At 45.9% G+C, this 13,352-nt stretch overlaps 1 protein-coding gene across 2 annotated transcripts in view; it reads left to right on the plus strand.

Moving 5' to 3' along the window:
* The first annotated feature begins 5,098 nt into the window (after positions 1 to 5,098).
* The window catches only part of CRISPLD2 (cysteine rich secretory protein LCCL domain containing 2), a 37,207-nt gene continuing 28,953 nt past the window's right edge, over positions 5,099 to 13,352 (plus strand). The window contains exon 1 of one of the 2 annotated variants that reach the window (XM_040409531.1): positions 5,099 to 5,325. Coding sequence is in view for 1 of the 2 variants with exons in the window: in XM_040409530.1 (XP_040265464.1) it covers positions 5,856 to 5,862 (7 nt within the window). In the remaining variant the exon portion in view is untranslated. Of the gene's footprint in view, positions 5,326 to 5,835; positions 5,863 to 13,352 lie in introns of those variants that run through there. The other variant, XM_040409530.1, reaches the window with a different exon arrangement.

A 13,352-nucleotide genomic window follows, 5' to 3' on the forward strand; every position in this document is an offset into this window, starting at 1 on the left:
CTGAGCCCTGTCTTCAATTGATACACTGTATCTGAGCTGTGTTCAGTTGATACACTGTATCTGAGCACTGTCTTCAGTTGCTACACTGTATCTGAGCCCTGTCTTCAGTTGATACATTGTATCTGAGCTGTCTTCTATTGATACACTGTATCTGACCTCTGGCTTCAGTTGATACACTGTATCTGACCTCTGTCTTCAGTTGATACACTGTATCTGAGCCCTGTCTTCAGTTGATACACTGTATCTGAGCCCTGTCTTTAGTTGATACACTGTATCTGAGCCCTGTCCTCAGTTGATACACTGTATCTGAGCCCTGTCTTTAGTTGATACACTGTATCTGAGCTATCTTCAGTTGATACACTGTATCTGAGCCCTGTCTTCAGTTGATACACGGTATCTGTGCTGTCTTCAGTTGATACACTGTATCTGAGCTATCTTCAGTTGATACACTGTATCTGAGCTATCTTCAGCTGATACACTGTATCTGAGCCCTGTCTTTAGTTGATACACTGTATCTGAGCCCTGTCTTCAGTTGATACACTGTATCTGTGCTGTCTTCAGTTGATACACTGTATCTGAGCTATCTTCAGTTGATACACTATATCTGAGCCCTGTTTTCAGTTGATACATTGTATCTGAGCCCTGTCTTCAGTTGATACACTATATCTGAGCCCTGTTTTCAGTTTATACATTGTATCTGAGCCCTGTCTTCAGTTGATACACTGTATCTGAGCCCTGTCTTCAGTTGATACACTGTATCTGAGCTGTCTTCAGTTGATACACTGTATCTGAACCCAGTCTTCAGTTGATACATTGTATCTGTGCCCTGTCCTCAGTTGATAGAATGGATCTGAGCCCTGTCTTCAGTTGATACACTGTATCTGAGCCCTTTCCTCAGTTGATACATGGTATCTGAGCCCTGTCCTCAGTTGATACACTGTATCTGAGCCCTGTCTTCAGTTGATATATTGTATCTGAGCCCTGTCCTTAGTTGGTACACTGTATCTGAGCCCTGTCTTCAGTTGACACACTGTATCTGAGCCCTGTCTTCAGTTGATACACTGTATCTGAGCCCTGTCTTCAGTTGCTACACTGTATCTGAGCCCTGTCCTCAGTTGATCCACTGTATCTGAGCCCTGTCTTCAGTTGATAGAATGGATCTGAGCCCTGTATTCAGTTGATAGAATGGATCTGAGCCCTGTCTTCAGTTTATACATTGTATCTGTGCCCTGTCCTCAGTTGATACACTGTATCTGAGCCCTGTCTTCAGTTGATACACTGTATCTGAGCTGTCTTCAGTTGATACACTGTATCTGAGCTGTCTTCAGTTGATACACTGTATCTGCAGCCCTGTCTTCAGTTGATACATTGTATCTGTGCTGTCTTCAGTTGATACACTGTATCTGTGCTGTCTTCAGTTGATACACTGTATCTGTGCTGTCTTCAGTTGATACACTGTATCTGAGCTGTCATCAGTTGATACACTGTATCTGAGCCCTGTTTTGGTTTCAGTTGATACACTGTATCTGAGCCCGGTCTTCAGTTGATACAATGTTTCTGAGCTGTCTTCAGTTGATACACTGTATCTGAGCCCTGTCTTCAGTTGACACACTGTATCTGAGCTCTATCTTCAGTTGATACACTGTATCTGAGCCCTGTCCTCAGTTGATACACTGTATCTGAGCTGTCTTTAGTTGATACACTGTATCTGAGCCCTGTCTTCAGTTGATACACTGTATCTGAGCCCTGTCTTCAGTTGATACACTGTATCTGAGCTGTCCTCAGTTGATACACTGTATCTGAGCTGTCTTTAGTTGATACACTGTATCTGAGCCCTGTCTTCAGTTGATACACTGTATCTGAGCCCTGTCTTCAGTTGATACACTGTATCTGAGCCCTGTCCTCAGTTGATACACTGTATCTGAGCCCTGTCTTCAGTTGATACACTATATCTGAGCACTGTCTTCAGTTGATACACTGTATCTGAGCCCTGTCTTCAGTTGATACACTGTATCTGAGCTGTCTTCAGTTGATACACTGTATCTGAGCCCTGTCCTCAGTTGATACACTGTATCTGAGCTGTCTTCAGTTGATACATTGTATCTGCAGCCCTGTCTTCAGTTGATACACTGTTGCTGAGCTCTGTCTTCAGTTGATACACTGTATCTGAGCACTGTCTTCAGTTGATACACTGTATCTGAGCTGTCTTCAGTTGATACACTGTATCTGATCCCTGTCTTCAGTTGATACACTGTATCTGAGCTGTCTTCAGTTGATACACTGTATCTGAGCCCTGTCTTCAGTTGATACACTGTATCGGATCCCTGTCTTCAGTTGATACACTGTATCTGAGCCCTGTCTTCAGTTGATACACTGTATCTGAGCCCTGTCTTCAGTTGATACACTGTATCTGAGCCCTGTCTTCAGTTGATACACTGTATCTGAGCCCTGTCTTCAGTTGATACACTGTATCTGAGCTGTCTTCAGTTGATACACTGTATCTGAGCTGTCTTCAGTTGATACACTGTATCTGAGCTGTCTTCAGTTGATACACTGTATCTGAGCCCTGTCCTCAGTTGATACACTGTATCTGAGCTGTCTTCAGTTGATACACTGTATCTGAGCTGTCCTCAGTTGATACACTGTATCTGAGCTGTCTTCAGTTGATACACTGTATCTGAGCTGTCTTCAGTTGATACACTGTATCTGAGCTGTCTTCAGTTGATACACTGTATCTGAGCCCTGTCTTCAGTTGATACACTGTATCTGAGCTGTCTTCAGTTGATACACTGTATCTGAGCCCTGTCTTCAGTTGATACACTGTATCTGAGCCCAGTCTTCAGTTGATACACTGTATCTGAGCCCTGTCTTCAGTTGATACACTGTATCTGAGCCCTTTCTTCAGTTGATACACTGTATCTGAGCCCTTTCTTCAGTTGATACACTGTATCTGAGCCCTTTCTTCAGTTGATACACTGTATCTGAGCCCAGTCTTCAGTTGATACACTGTATCTGAGCTGTCTTCAGTTGATACACTGTATCTGAGCCCAGTCTTCAGTAGATACACTGTATCTGAGCCCAGTCTTCAGTTGATACACTGTATCTGAGCTGTCTTCAGTTGATACACTGTATCTGAGCCCAGTCTTCAGTTGATACACTGTATCTGTGCCCTGTCTTCAGTTGATACACTGTATCTGAGCCCTTTCTTCAGTTGATACACTGTATCTGAGCCCTTTCTTCAGTTGATACACTGTATCTGAGCCCTGTCCTCAGTTGATACACTGTATCTGAGCTGTCTTCAGTTGATACACTGTATCTGAGCTGTCTTCAGTTGATACACTGTATCTGCAGCCCTGTCTTCAGTTGATACACTGTATCTGAGCTGTCTTCAGTTGATACACTGTATCTGAGCCCAGTCTTCAGTTGATACACTGTATCTGAGCTGTCTTCAGTTGATATACTGTATCTGAGCCCTGTCCTCAGTTGATACACTGTATCTGAGCCCAGTCTTCAGTTGATACACTGTATCTGAGCTGTCCTCAGTTGATACACTGTATCTGAGCTGTCTTCAGTTGATACACTGTATCTGAGCCCTGTCTTCAGTTGATACACTGTATCTGAGCTGTCTTCAGTTGATACACTGTATCTGCAGCCCTGTCTTCAGTTGATACACTGTATCTGAGCCCAGTCTTCAGTTGATACACTGTATCTGAGCTGTCTTCAGTTGATATACTGTATCTGAGCCCTGTCCTCAGTTGATATACTGTATCTGAGCCCTGTCCTCAGTTGATACACTGTATCTGAGCTGTCCTCAGTTGATACACTGTATCTGAGCTGTCTTCAGTTGATACACTGTATCTGCAGCCCTGTCTTCAGTTGATACACTGTATCTGCAGCCCTGTCTTCAGTTGATACACTGTATCTGAGCCCAGTCTTCAGTTGATACACTGTATCTGAGCCCAGTCTTCAGTTGATACACTGTATCTGAGCTGTCTTCAGTTGATACACTGTATCTGAGCTGTCTTCAGTTGATACACTGTATCTGAGCCCTGTCTTCAGTTGATACACTGTATCTGAGCCCAGTCTTCAGTTGATACACTGTATCTGAGCCCTGTCTTCAGTTGATACACTGTATCTGAGCCCTTTCTTCAGTTGATACACTGTATCTGAGCCCTTTCTTCAGTTGATACACTGTATCTGAGCCCTTTCTTCAGTTGATACACTGTATCTGAGCCCAGTCTTCAGTTGATACACTGTATCTGAGCCCTGTCTTCAGTTGATACACTGTATCTGAGCCCTGTCTTCAGTTGATACACTGTATCTGAGCCCTTTCTTCAGTTGATACACTGTATCTGAGCCCTGTCTTCAGTTGATACACTGTATCTGAGCCCTGTCTTCAGTTGATACACTGTATCTGAGCTGTCTTCAGTTGATACACTGTATCTGAGCCCAGTCTTCAGTTGATACACTGTATCTGAGCCCTGTCTTCAGTTGATACACTGTATCTGAGCCCTGTCTTCAGTTGATACACTGTATCTGAGCCCAGTCTTCAGTTGATACACTGTATCTGAGCCCAGTCTTCAGTTGATACACTGTATCTGAGCCCTGTCTTCAGTTGATACACTGTATCTGAGCCCTTTCTTCAGTTGATACACTGTATCTGAGCCCTTTCTTCAGTTGATACACTGTATCTGAGCCCTGTCTTCAGTTGATACACTGTATCTGAGCCCAGTCTTCAGTTGATACACTGTATCTGAGCCCAGTCTTCAGTTGATACACTGTATCTGAGCTGTCTTCAGTTGATACACTGTATCTGAGCCCAGTCTTCAGTTGATACACTGTATCTGAGCCCAGTCTTCAGTTGATACACTGTATCTGAGCTGTCTTCAGTTGATACACTGTATCTGAGCCCTGTCTTCAGTTGATACACTGTATCTGCAGCCACTGTCGGCTCCTGTTCTGCTCCCTGGCTGCAGATTCCTGCAGTTGGAGCAGATGTGCTGGTGGGAGGGTTGTAGTGTCCCTCTTCCCCTGACCTATAGGGCTGCACCCTGCTCTGCCAGGCTGGGCTGCTCCTGCGACCTTCCCTGGATCTGCTGTTATCTCATGGCCGGAGCAGCAGAATCTTCTTGACACCTATGTCTTCATTTCGTCAGAGGGGGAAAAGTTGCCAAGAACATTGACTTCCAGGATATGAGCAGACGTCCCACAGTATAAATAGGAGGGAGCCCTGAGCCCTGGAGCCAGAGCTGAGGAGGCAGCTGAGATCCCTGGAGCCAGAGCTGAGCACAAGTACAACCCCCATCCTCTGTGTGGAACAGACAGGTACGACCCCCATCTACTATATGTAACAGGACAGGTATGACCCCCATCCTCTGTGTGGAACAGACAGGTACGACCCCCATCTACTATATGTAACAGGACTGGTATGACCCCCATCCTCTGTGTGGAACAGACAGGTACGACCCCCATCTACTATATGTAACAGGACTGGTATGACCCCCATCCTCTGTGTGTAACAGACAGGTACGACCCCCATCTACTATATGTAACAGGACAGTTACAATTCCCATTCTCTGTAACAGGACAGGTACGACCCCCATCCTCTGTGTGTCACAGGACAGGTACAACTCCTATTCTCTGTATGTAACAGGACAGGTACGACCCCCATCCTCTATAGGTAACAGGACAGGTACAACCCCCATCCTCTATAGGTAACAGGACAGGTACAACCCTCATCCTCTGTGTGTCACAGGACAGGTACAACCCCCATCCTCTATAGGTAACAGGACAGGTACGACCCCCATCCTCTATAGGTAACAGGACAGGTACAACCCCCATCCTCTGTGTGTAACATGACAGGTACAACCCCATCCTCTATAGGTAACAGGACAGGTACAACCCCCATTCTCAGTATCTAACAGGACAGGTACAACCCCCATTCTCTTTATGTAACAGAACAGGTATGACTCCCATCCTCTGTATAGACAATGACTGTTGGAATAGTAGTGTCTGGTCATACTTGGAGTAGTAGTCTCTGGCTTACAAGGAGTAGTAGTCCTGTTTCCGTTTGTGGTCCTTCATAGGATACACTTTGCTGTCACATTGGATCAGTGTGAATGTGATCCTCATCGTCTGCTAGTTGCTCTGATGTCAGAATCCAGGTCTTGCTGGGACTTGTAGTTCATACTCATGAAATGACTAGCTGTTATGTAGCTGAAAGGATTTCCCAGGTCATGGAAGCTCTTGTAGAAGGCAGTAGGGGGCGCTCTGTGGATGATCCGACCTAGAAGGGTTAATACCGGGTGAGGGATCTGTGCAGTGGGGACAGTCTCTGTGTATACAGAACCACAACCCTGTAGTACATACCTCTATATACAGCCCTATAGTGCATACCTATATATACCCTGTATACGGCTCTATAGTACATACCTATATATACCCTGTATACAGCCCTATAGTACATACCTATATATACCCTGTATACAGCTCTATAGTACATACCTATATATACCCTGTATACGGCTCTATAGTACATACCTATATATACCCTGTATACAGCTCTATAGTACATACCTATATATACCCTGTATACGGCTCTATAGTACATACCTATATATACCCTGTATATGGCTCTATAGTCCATACCTATATATACCCTGTATACGGCTCTATAGTACATACCTATATATACCCTGTATACAGCTCTATAGTGCATGCCTATATATACCCTGTATACGGCCCTATAGTGCATACCTATATATACCCTGTATACAGCCCTATAGTGCATACCTATATATACCCTGTATATGGCTCTATAGTACATACCTATATATACCCTGTATACAGCTCTATAGTACATACCTATATATACCCTGTATACGGCTCTATAGTACATACCTATATATACCCTGTATACAGCTCTATAGTACATACCTATATATACCCTGTATACGGCTCTATAGTACATACCTATATATACCCTGTATACAGCCCTATAGTGCATACCTATATATACCCTGTATACAGCTCTATAGTACATACCTATATATACCCTGTATACGGCTCTATAGTACATACCTATATATACCCTGTATACAGCTCTATAGTACATACCTATATATACCCTGTATACGGCTCTATAGTACATACCTATATATACCCTGTATACGGCTCTATAGTCCATACCTATATATACCCTGTATACAGCTCTATAGTACATACCTATATATACCCTGTATACGGCTCTATAGTACATACCTATATATACCCTGTATACGGCTCTATAGTGCATGCCTATATATACCCTGTATACGGCCCTATAGTGCATACCTATATATACCCTGTATACGGCTCTATAGTACATACCTATATATACCCTGTATACAGCTCTATAGTACATACCTATATATACCCTGTATATGGCTCTATAGTGCATACCTATATATACCCTGTATACGGCTCTATAGTACATGCCTATATATACCCTGTATACGGCTCTATAGTGCATACCTATATATACCCTGTATACGGCTCTATAGTGCATACCTATATATACCCTGTATACGGCTCTATAGTACATACCTATATATACCCTGTATACAGCTCTATAGTACATACCTATATATACCCTGTATACGGCTCTATAGTACATACCTATATATACCCTGTATACAGCCCTATAGTGCATACCTATATATACCCTGTATACAGCTCTATAGTACATACCTATATATACCCTGTATACGGCTCTATAGTACATACCTATATATATACCCTGTATACAGCTCTATAGTACATACCTATATATACCCTGTATACGGCTCTATAGTACATACCTATATATACCCTGTATACGGCTCTATAGTCCATACCTATATATACCCTGTATACGGCCCTATAGTGCATACCTATATATACCCTGTATACGGCTCTATAGTACATACCTATATATACCCTGTATACGGCTCTATAGTACATACCTATATATACCCTGTATACGGCTCTATAGTACATACCTATATATACCCTGTATACGGCTCTATAGTGCATGCCTATATATACCCTGTATACGGCTCTATAGTACATACCTATATATACCCTGTATATGGCTCTATAGTGCATACCTATATATACCCTGTATACGGCTCTATAGTACATGCCTATATATACCCTGTATACGGCTCTATAGTGCATACCTATATATACCCTGTATACGGCTCTATAGTACATACCTATATATACCCTGTATACGGCTCTATAGTACATACCTATATATACCCTGTATACGGCTCTATAGTACATACCTATATATACCCTGTATACGGCTCTATAGTGCATACCTATATATACCCTGTATACAGCCCTATAGTGCATATATCTATTTACCCTGTATACGGCTCTATAGTCAAGTTTTGGCACTTTTGGGTTCACCCTATTTGGTGCAGCTCTTTTAGTAACCACTGCCTTCTCCCGATATCCTGGAAGACACCCTCCCTGCTGTCTCTGCTGTGGTCAGGGGTCTCTGAAGGTGGACAGAGGACTTGGCATCTCTTACGGTTACTGTGATTCACAGTCTGACAGGGAATATTCCATGAGGCTGGCGCTCCAGCTGAACCTCCAGCCTCCCCAGTGCAGGCGGAGACCAGGATCCTATAGTCCCTCTTCTATTGTGCCTGGTGAAAGTAGTACATCTCCCATAATGCATCACAGCAGAGTATGCAGAGCCCAGATCCTGAACCAGCAGGTGAGGTACAGAGGCACTACAGACCTCAGATCCTGAACCAGCAGGTGATGTACAGAGGCACTACAGACCTCAGATCCTGAACCAGCAGGTGATGTACAGAGGCACTGCAGACCTCAGGTCCTGAACCAGCAGGTGATGTACAGAGGCACTGCAGACCTCAGATCCTGAACCAGCAGGTGATGTACAGAGGCACTGCAGACCTCGGATCCTGAACCAGCAGGTGAGGTACAGAGGCACTACAGACCTCAGGTCCTGAACCAGCAGGTGAGGTACAGAGGCACTACAGACCTCAGGTCCTGAACCAGCAGGTGATGTACAGAGGCACTGCAGACCTCAGGTCCTGAACCAGCAGGTGTGGTACAGAGGCACTGCAGACCTCAGGTCCTGAACCAGCAGGTGATGTACAGAGGCACTGCAGACCTCGGATCCTGAACCAGCAGGTGAGGTACAGAGGCACTGCAGACCTCAGGTCCTGAACCAGCAGGTGATGTACAGAGGCACTGCAGACCTCGGATCCTGAACCAGCAGGTGAGGTACAGAGGCACTGCAGACCTCAGGTCCTGAACCAGCAGGTGATGTACAGAGGCACTGCAGACCTCAGATCCTGAACCAGCAGGTGATGTACAGAGGCACTGCAGACCTCGGATCCTGAACCAGCAGGTGATGTACAGAGGCACTGCAGACCTCGGATCCTGAACCAGCAGGTGAGGTACAGAGGCACTGCAGACCTCAGGTCCTGAACCAGCAGGTGATGTACAGAGGCACTGCAGACCTCAGGTCCTGAACCAGCAGGTGATGTACAGAGGCACTGCAGACCTCGGATCCTGAACCAGCAGGTGATGTACAGAGGCACTGCAGACCTCGGATCCTGAACCAGCAGGTGAGGTACAGAGGCACTGCAGACCTCAGGTCCTGAACCAGCAGGTGATGTACAGAGGCACTGCAGACCTCAGATCCTGAACCAGCAGGTGAGGTACAGAGGCACTGCAGACCTCGGATCCTGAACCAGCAGGTGATGTACAGAGGCACTGCAGACCTCGGATCCTGAACCAGCAGGTGAGGTACAGAGGCACTGCAGACCTCAGGTCCTGAACCAGCAGGTGATGTACAGAGGCACTGCAGACCTCAGATCCTGAACCAGCAGGTGAGGTACAGAGGCACTGCAGAGCCTCTGTACCTCACCTGCTGGTTCAGGATCTGAGGTCTGCAGACCTCGGGGCTAAGCAGTTGTTGTGCTTGCAGCTTTGAATGTAAGTGGAGCATAAGATGTGATGAAAGTCAGGATATTTAAAGCAAATAATTAGCAGACTGTGGAGCAACTGTATCTAAACCCATTATGTGTGATACTGTCTGCTAACCTACTGTTTCTGATCTTTTGTGATACTGTCTGCTTAGGCCTCTTTCACACTTGCGTTGTCCGGATCCGGCGTGTACTCCACTTGCCGGAATTACACTCCGGATCCGGAAAAACGCAAGTGTACTGAAAGCATTTGAAGACGGAACCGTCTTCAAAATGCGTTCAGTGTTACTATGGCAGCCAGGACGCTATTAAAGTCCTGGTTGCCATAGTAGGAGCGGGGCAGCGGTATACTTACAGTCCGTGCGGCTCCCGGGGCGCTCCAGAATGACGTCAGAGCGCCCCATGCGCATGGATGACGTGTCCAATGCGATCACGTGATCCATGCGCTTGGGGCGCCCTGACGTCACTCTGGAGCGCCCGGGGAGCCGCACGGACGGTAAGTATACCGCTCCCCCGCTCCCCGCTACACTTTACCATGACTGCCAGGACTTTAGCGTCCCGGCAGCCATGGTAACCACTCTGAAAAAGCTAAATGTCGGATGCGGCAATGCGCCGAAACGACGTTTAGCTTAAGGCCGGATCCGGATCAATGCCTTTCAATGGGCATTAATTCCGGATCCGGCCTTGCGGCAAGTGTTCCGGATTTTTGGCCGGAGCAAAAAGCGCAGCATGCTGCGGTATTTTCTCCGGCCAAAAAACGTTCCGTTCCGGAACTGAAGACATCCTGATGCATCCTGAACGGATTTCTCTCCATTCAGAATGCATTAGGATAAAACTGATCAGAATTCTTCCGGCATAGAGCCCCGACGACGGAACTCTATGCCGGAAGAAAAGAACGCAAGTGTGAAAGAGCCCTTAGCTGTGTATCTAATCCTGTCCTGTGTGATACCGTCTGCTGAGCTGTGTATCTAATCCTGTCCTGTGTGATACTGTCTGCTGAGCTGTGTATCTAATCCTATCCTGTGTGATACTGTCTGCTGAGCTGTGTATCTAATCCTCCCCTGCGTGATACTGTCTGCTGAGCTGTGTATCTAATCCTATCCTGTGTGATACTGTCTGCTGAGCTGTGTATCTAATCCTATCCTGTGTGATACCGTCTGCTGAGCTGTGTATCTAATCCTATCCTGTGTGATACTGTCTGCTGAGCTGTGTATCTAATCCTGTCCTGTGTGATACCGTCTGCTGAGCTGTATATCTAATCCTCTCCTGTGTGATACCGTCTGCTGAGCTGTGTATCTAATCCTCCCCTGCGTGATACTGTCTGCTGAGCTGTGTATCTAATCCTATCCTGTGTGATACTGTCTGCTGAGCTGTGTATCTAATCCTATCCTGTGTGATACCGTCTGCTGAGCTGTGTATCTAATCCTATCCTGTGTGATACTGTCTGCTGAGCTGTGTATCTAATCCTGTCCTGTGTGATACCGTCTGCTGAGCTGTATATCTAATCCTATCCTGTGTGATACTGTCTGCTGAGCTGTGTATCTAATCCTGTCCTGTGTGATACTGTCTGCTGAGCTGTGTATCTAATCCTGTCCTGTGTGATACTGTCTGCTGAGCTGTGTATCTAATCCTATCCTGTGTGATACAGTCTGCTGAGCTGTGTATCTAATCCTCTCCTGTGTGATACCGTCTGCTGAGCTGTGTATCTAATCCTATCCTGTGTGATACTGTCTGCTGAGCTGTGTATCTAATCCTGTCCTGTGTGATACTGTCTGCTGAGCTGTGTATCTAATCCTATCCTGTGTGATACTGTCTGCTGAGCTGTGTATCTAATCCTATCCTGTGTGATACCGTCTGCTGAGCTGTGTATCTAATCCTGTCCTGTGTAATACTGTCTGCTGAGCTGTGTATCTAATCCTATTCTGTGTGATACTGTCTGCTCTGCTGTGTATCTAATCCTGTCCTGTGTGATACTGTCTGCTGAGCTGTGTATCTAATCCTATTCTGTGTGATACTGTCTGCTCTGCTGTGTATCTAATCCTATCCTGTGTGATACTGTCTGCTCTGCTGTGTATCTAATCCTGTCCTGTGTGATACTGTCTGCTGAGCTGTGTATCTAATCCTATCCTGTGCGATACTGTCTGCTGAGCTGTGTATCTAATCCTATCCTGTGTGATACTGTCTGAGCTGTGTATCTAATCCTGTCCTGTGTGATACTGTCTGCTGAGCTGTGTATCTAATCCTATCCTGTGTGATACTAACTGCTGAGCTGTGTATCTAATCCTATCATGTGTGATACAGTCTGCTGAGCTGTGTATCTAATCCTATCCTGTGTGATACTATCTGCTGAGCTGTGTATCTAATCCTCTCCTGTGTGATACTGTCTGCTGAGCTGTGTATCTAAGCCTTTCACATGTGATACTGTCTGCTGAGCTGTGTATCTAAGCCTATCCTGTGTGATACTATCTGCTGAGCTGTGTATCTAATCCTCTCCTGTGTGATACCTCCTGCTGTATCTAATCCTATCCTGTGTGATACTGTCTGCTGTATCTAATCCTATCCTGTATCTGGTCATCTTGTCCTTCGCTCATGTGCGGGGATGCAGCCGTTGAAGGGTTAACCCTTTGGCGCTTCTGGAATGTTCCACTTTTCCGCTTTCAGTCTGATAGGAAAATCGGCGTTTCTGTGATTATGAAGGTGTGAGGACGGGCGGCTGCAGTTCCTCCTGGTGACCACCAGGGCGGCAGTGGAGCAGCATTGTGGGGTGCAAAGCCCCTATTCCTAGAGAGCACTGGGCTCTGCACACCAGGGATTGTTATATCGTGTGCAAGGTGATGACATCATATATAGTGGGTGATGTCACTGGATGTGGCTCATTGGAGCCTTGTTACCCATAGAAATGGGATGATCAGCAAATGGGGACCCCCCTCCCCCCCAACTAGTGAACCCCTATATTCATAGGTGTAAGGAGGGACATAAACAGATGACAACTCCCATGATGGCCATGAGCTGCTGCAGAACCTCTTTCCCCTGTATCAGAGGACAGTATTTATGACTGTGTTGGGGGAAGATGATGGGCTCAGGTGTCCTGTGTTAGGAGGATGGTGGTTTCAGTTCTGTGTTGGGGGTGCATGCTAGGCTCAGTTGTTCTGTACTGGGGGAGGATGATGGGCTCAGTTGTTCTATATTGGGGAGGATGATGGGCTCAGTTGTTCTGTATTGGGGAGGATGATGGGTTTAGTTGTTCTGTGTTAGGGAGGATGATGGGCTCAGTTGTTCTGTATTGGGGAGGATGATGGGCTCAGTTGTTCTGTATTGGGGAGGATGATGGGCTCAGTTGTTCTGTATTGGGGAGGATGATGGGCT

Source organism: Bufo bufo, chromosome 10, assembly GCF_905171765.1.
Source record: "Bufo bufo chromosome 10, aBufBuf1.1, whole genome shotgun sequence".
NCBI lineage: Eukaryota > Metazoa > Chordata > Amphibia > Anura > Bufonidae > Bufo > Bufo bufo.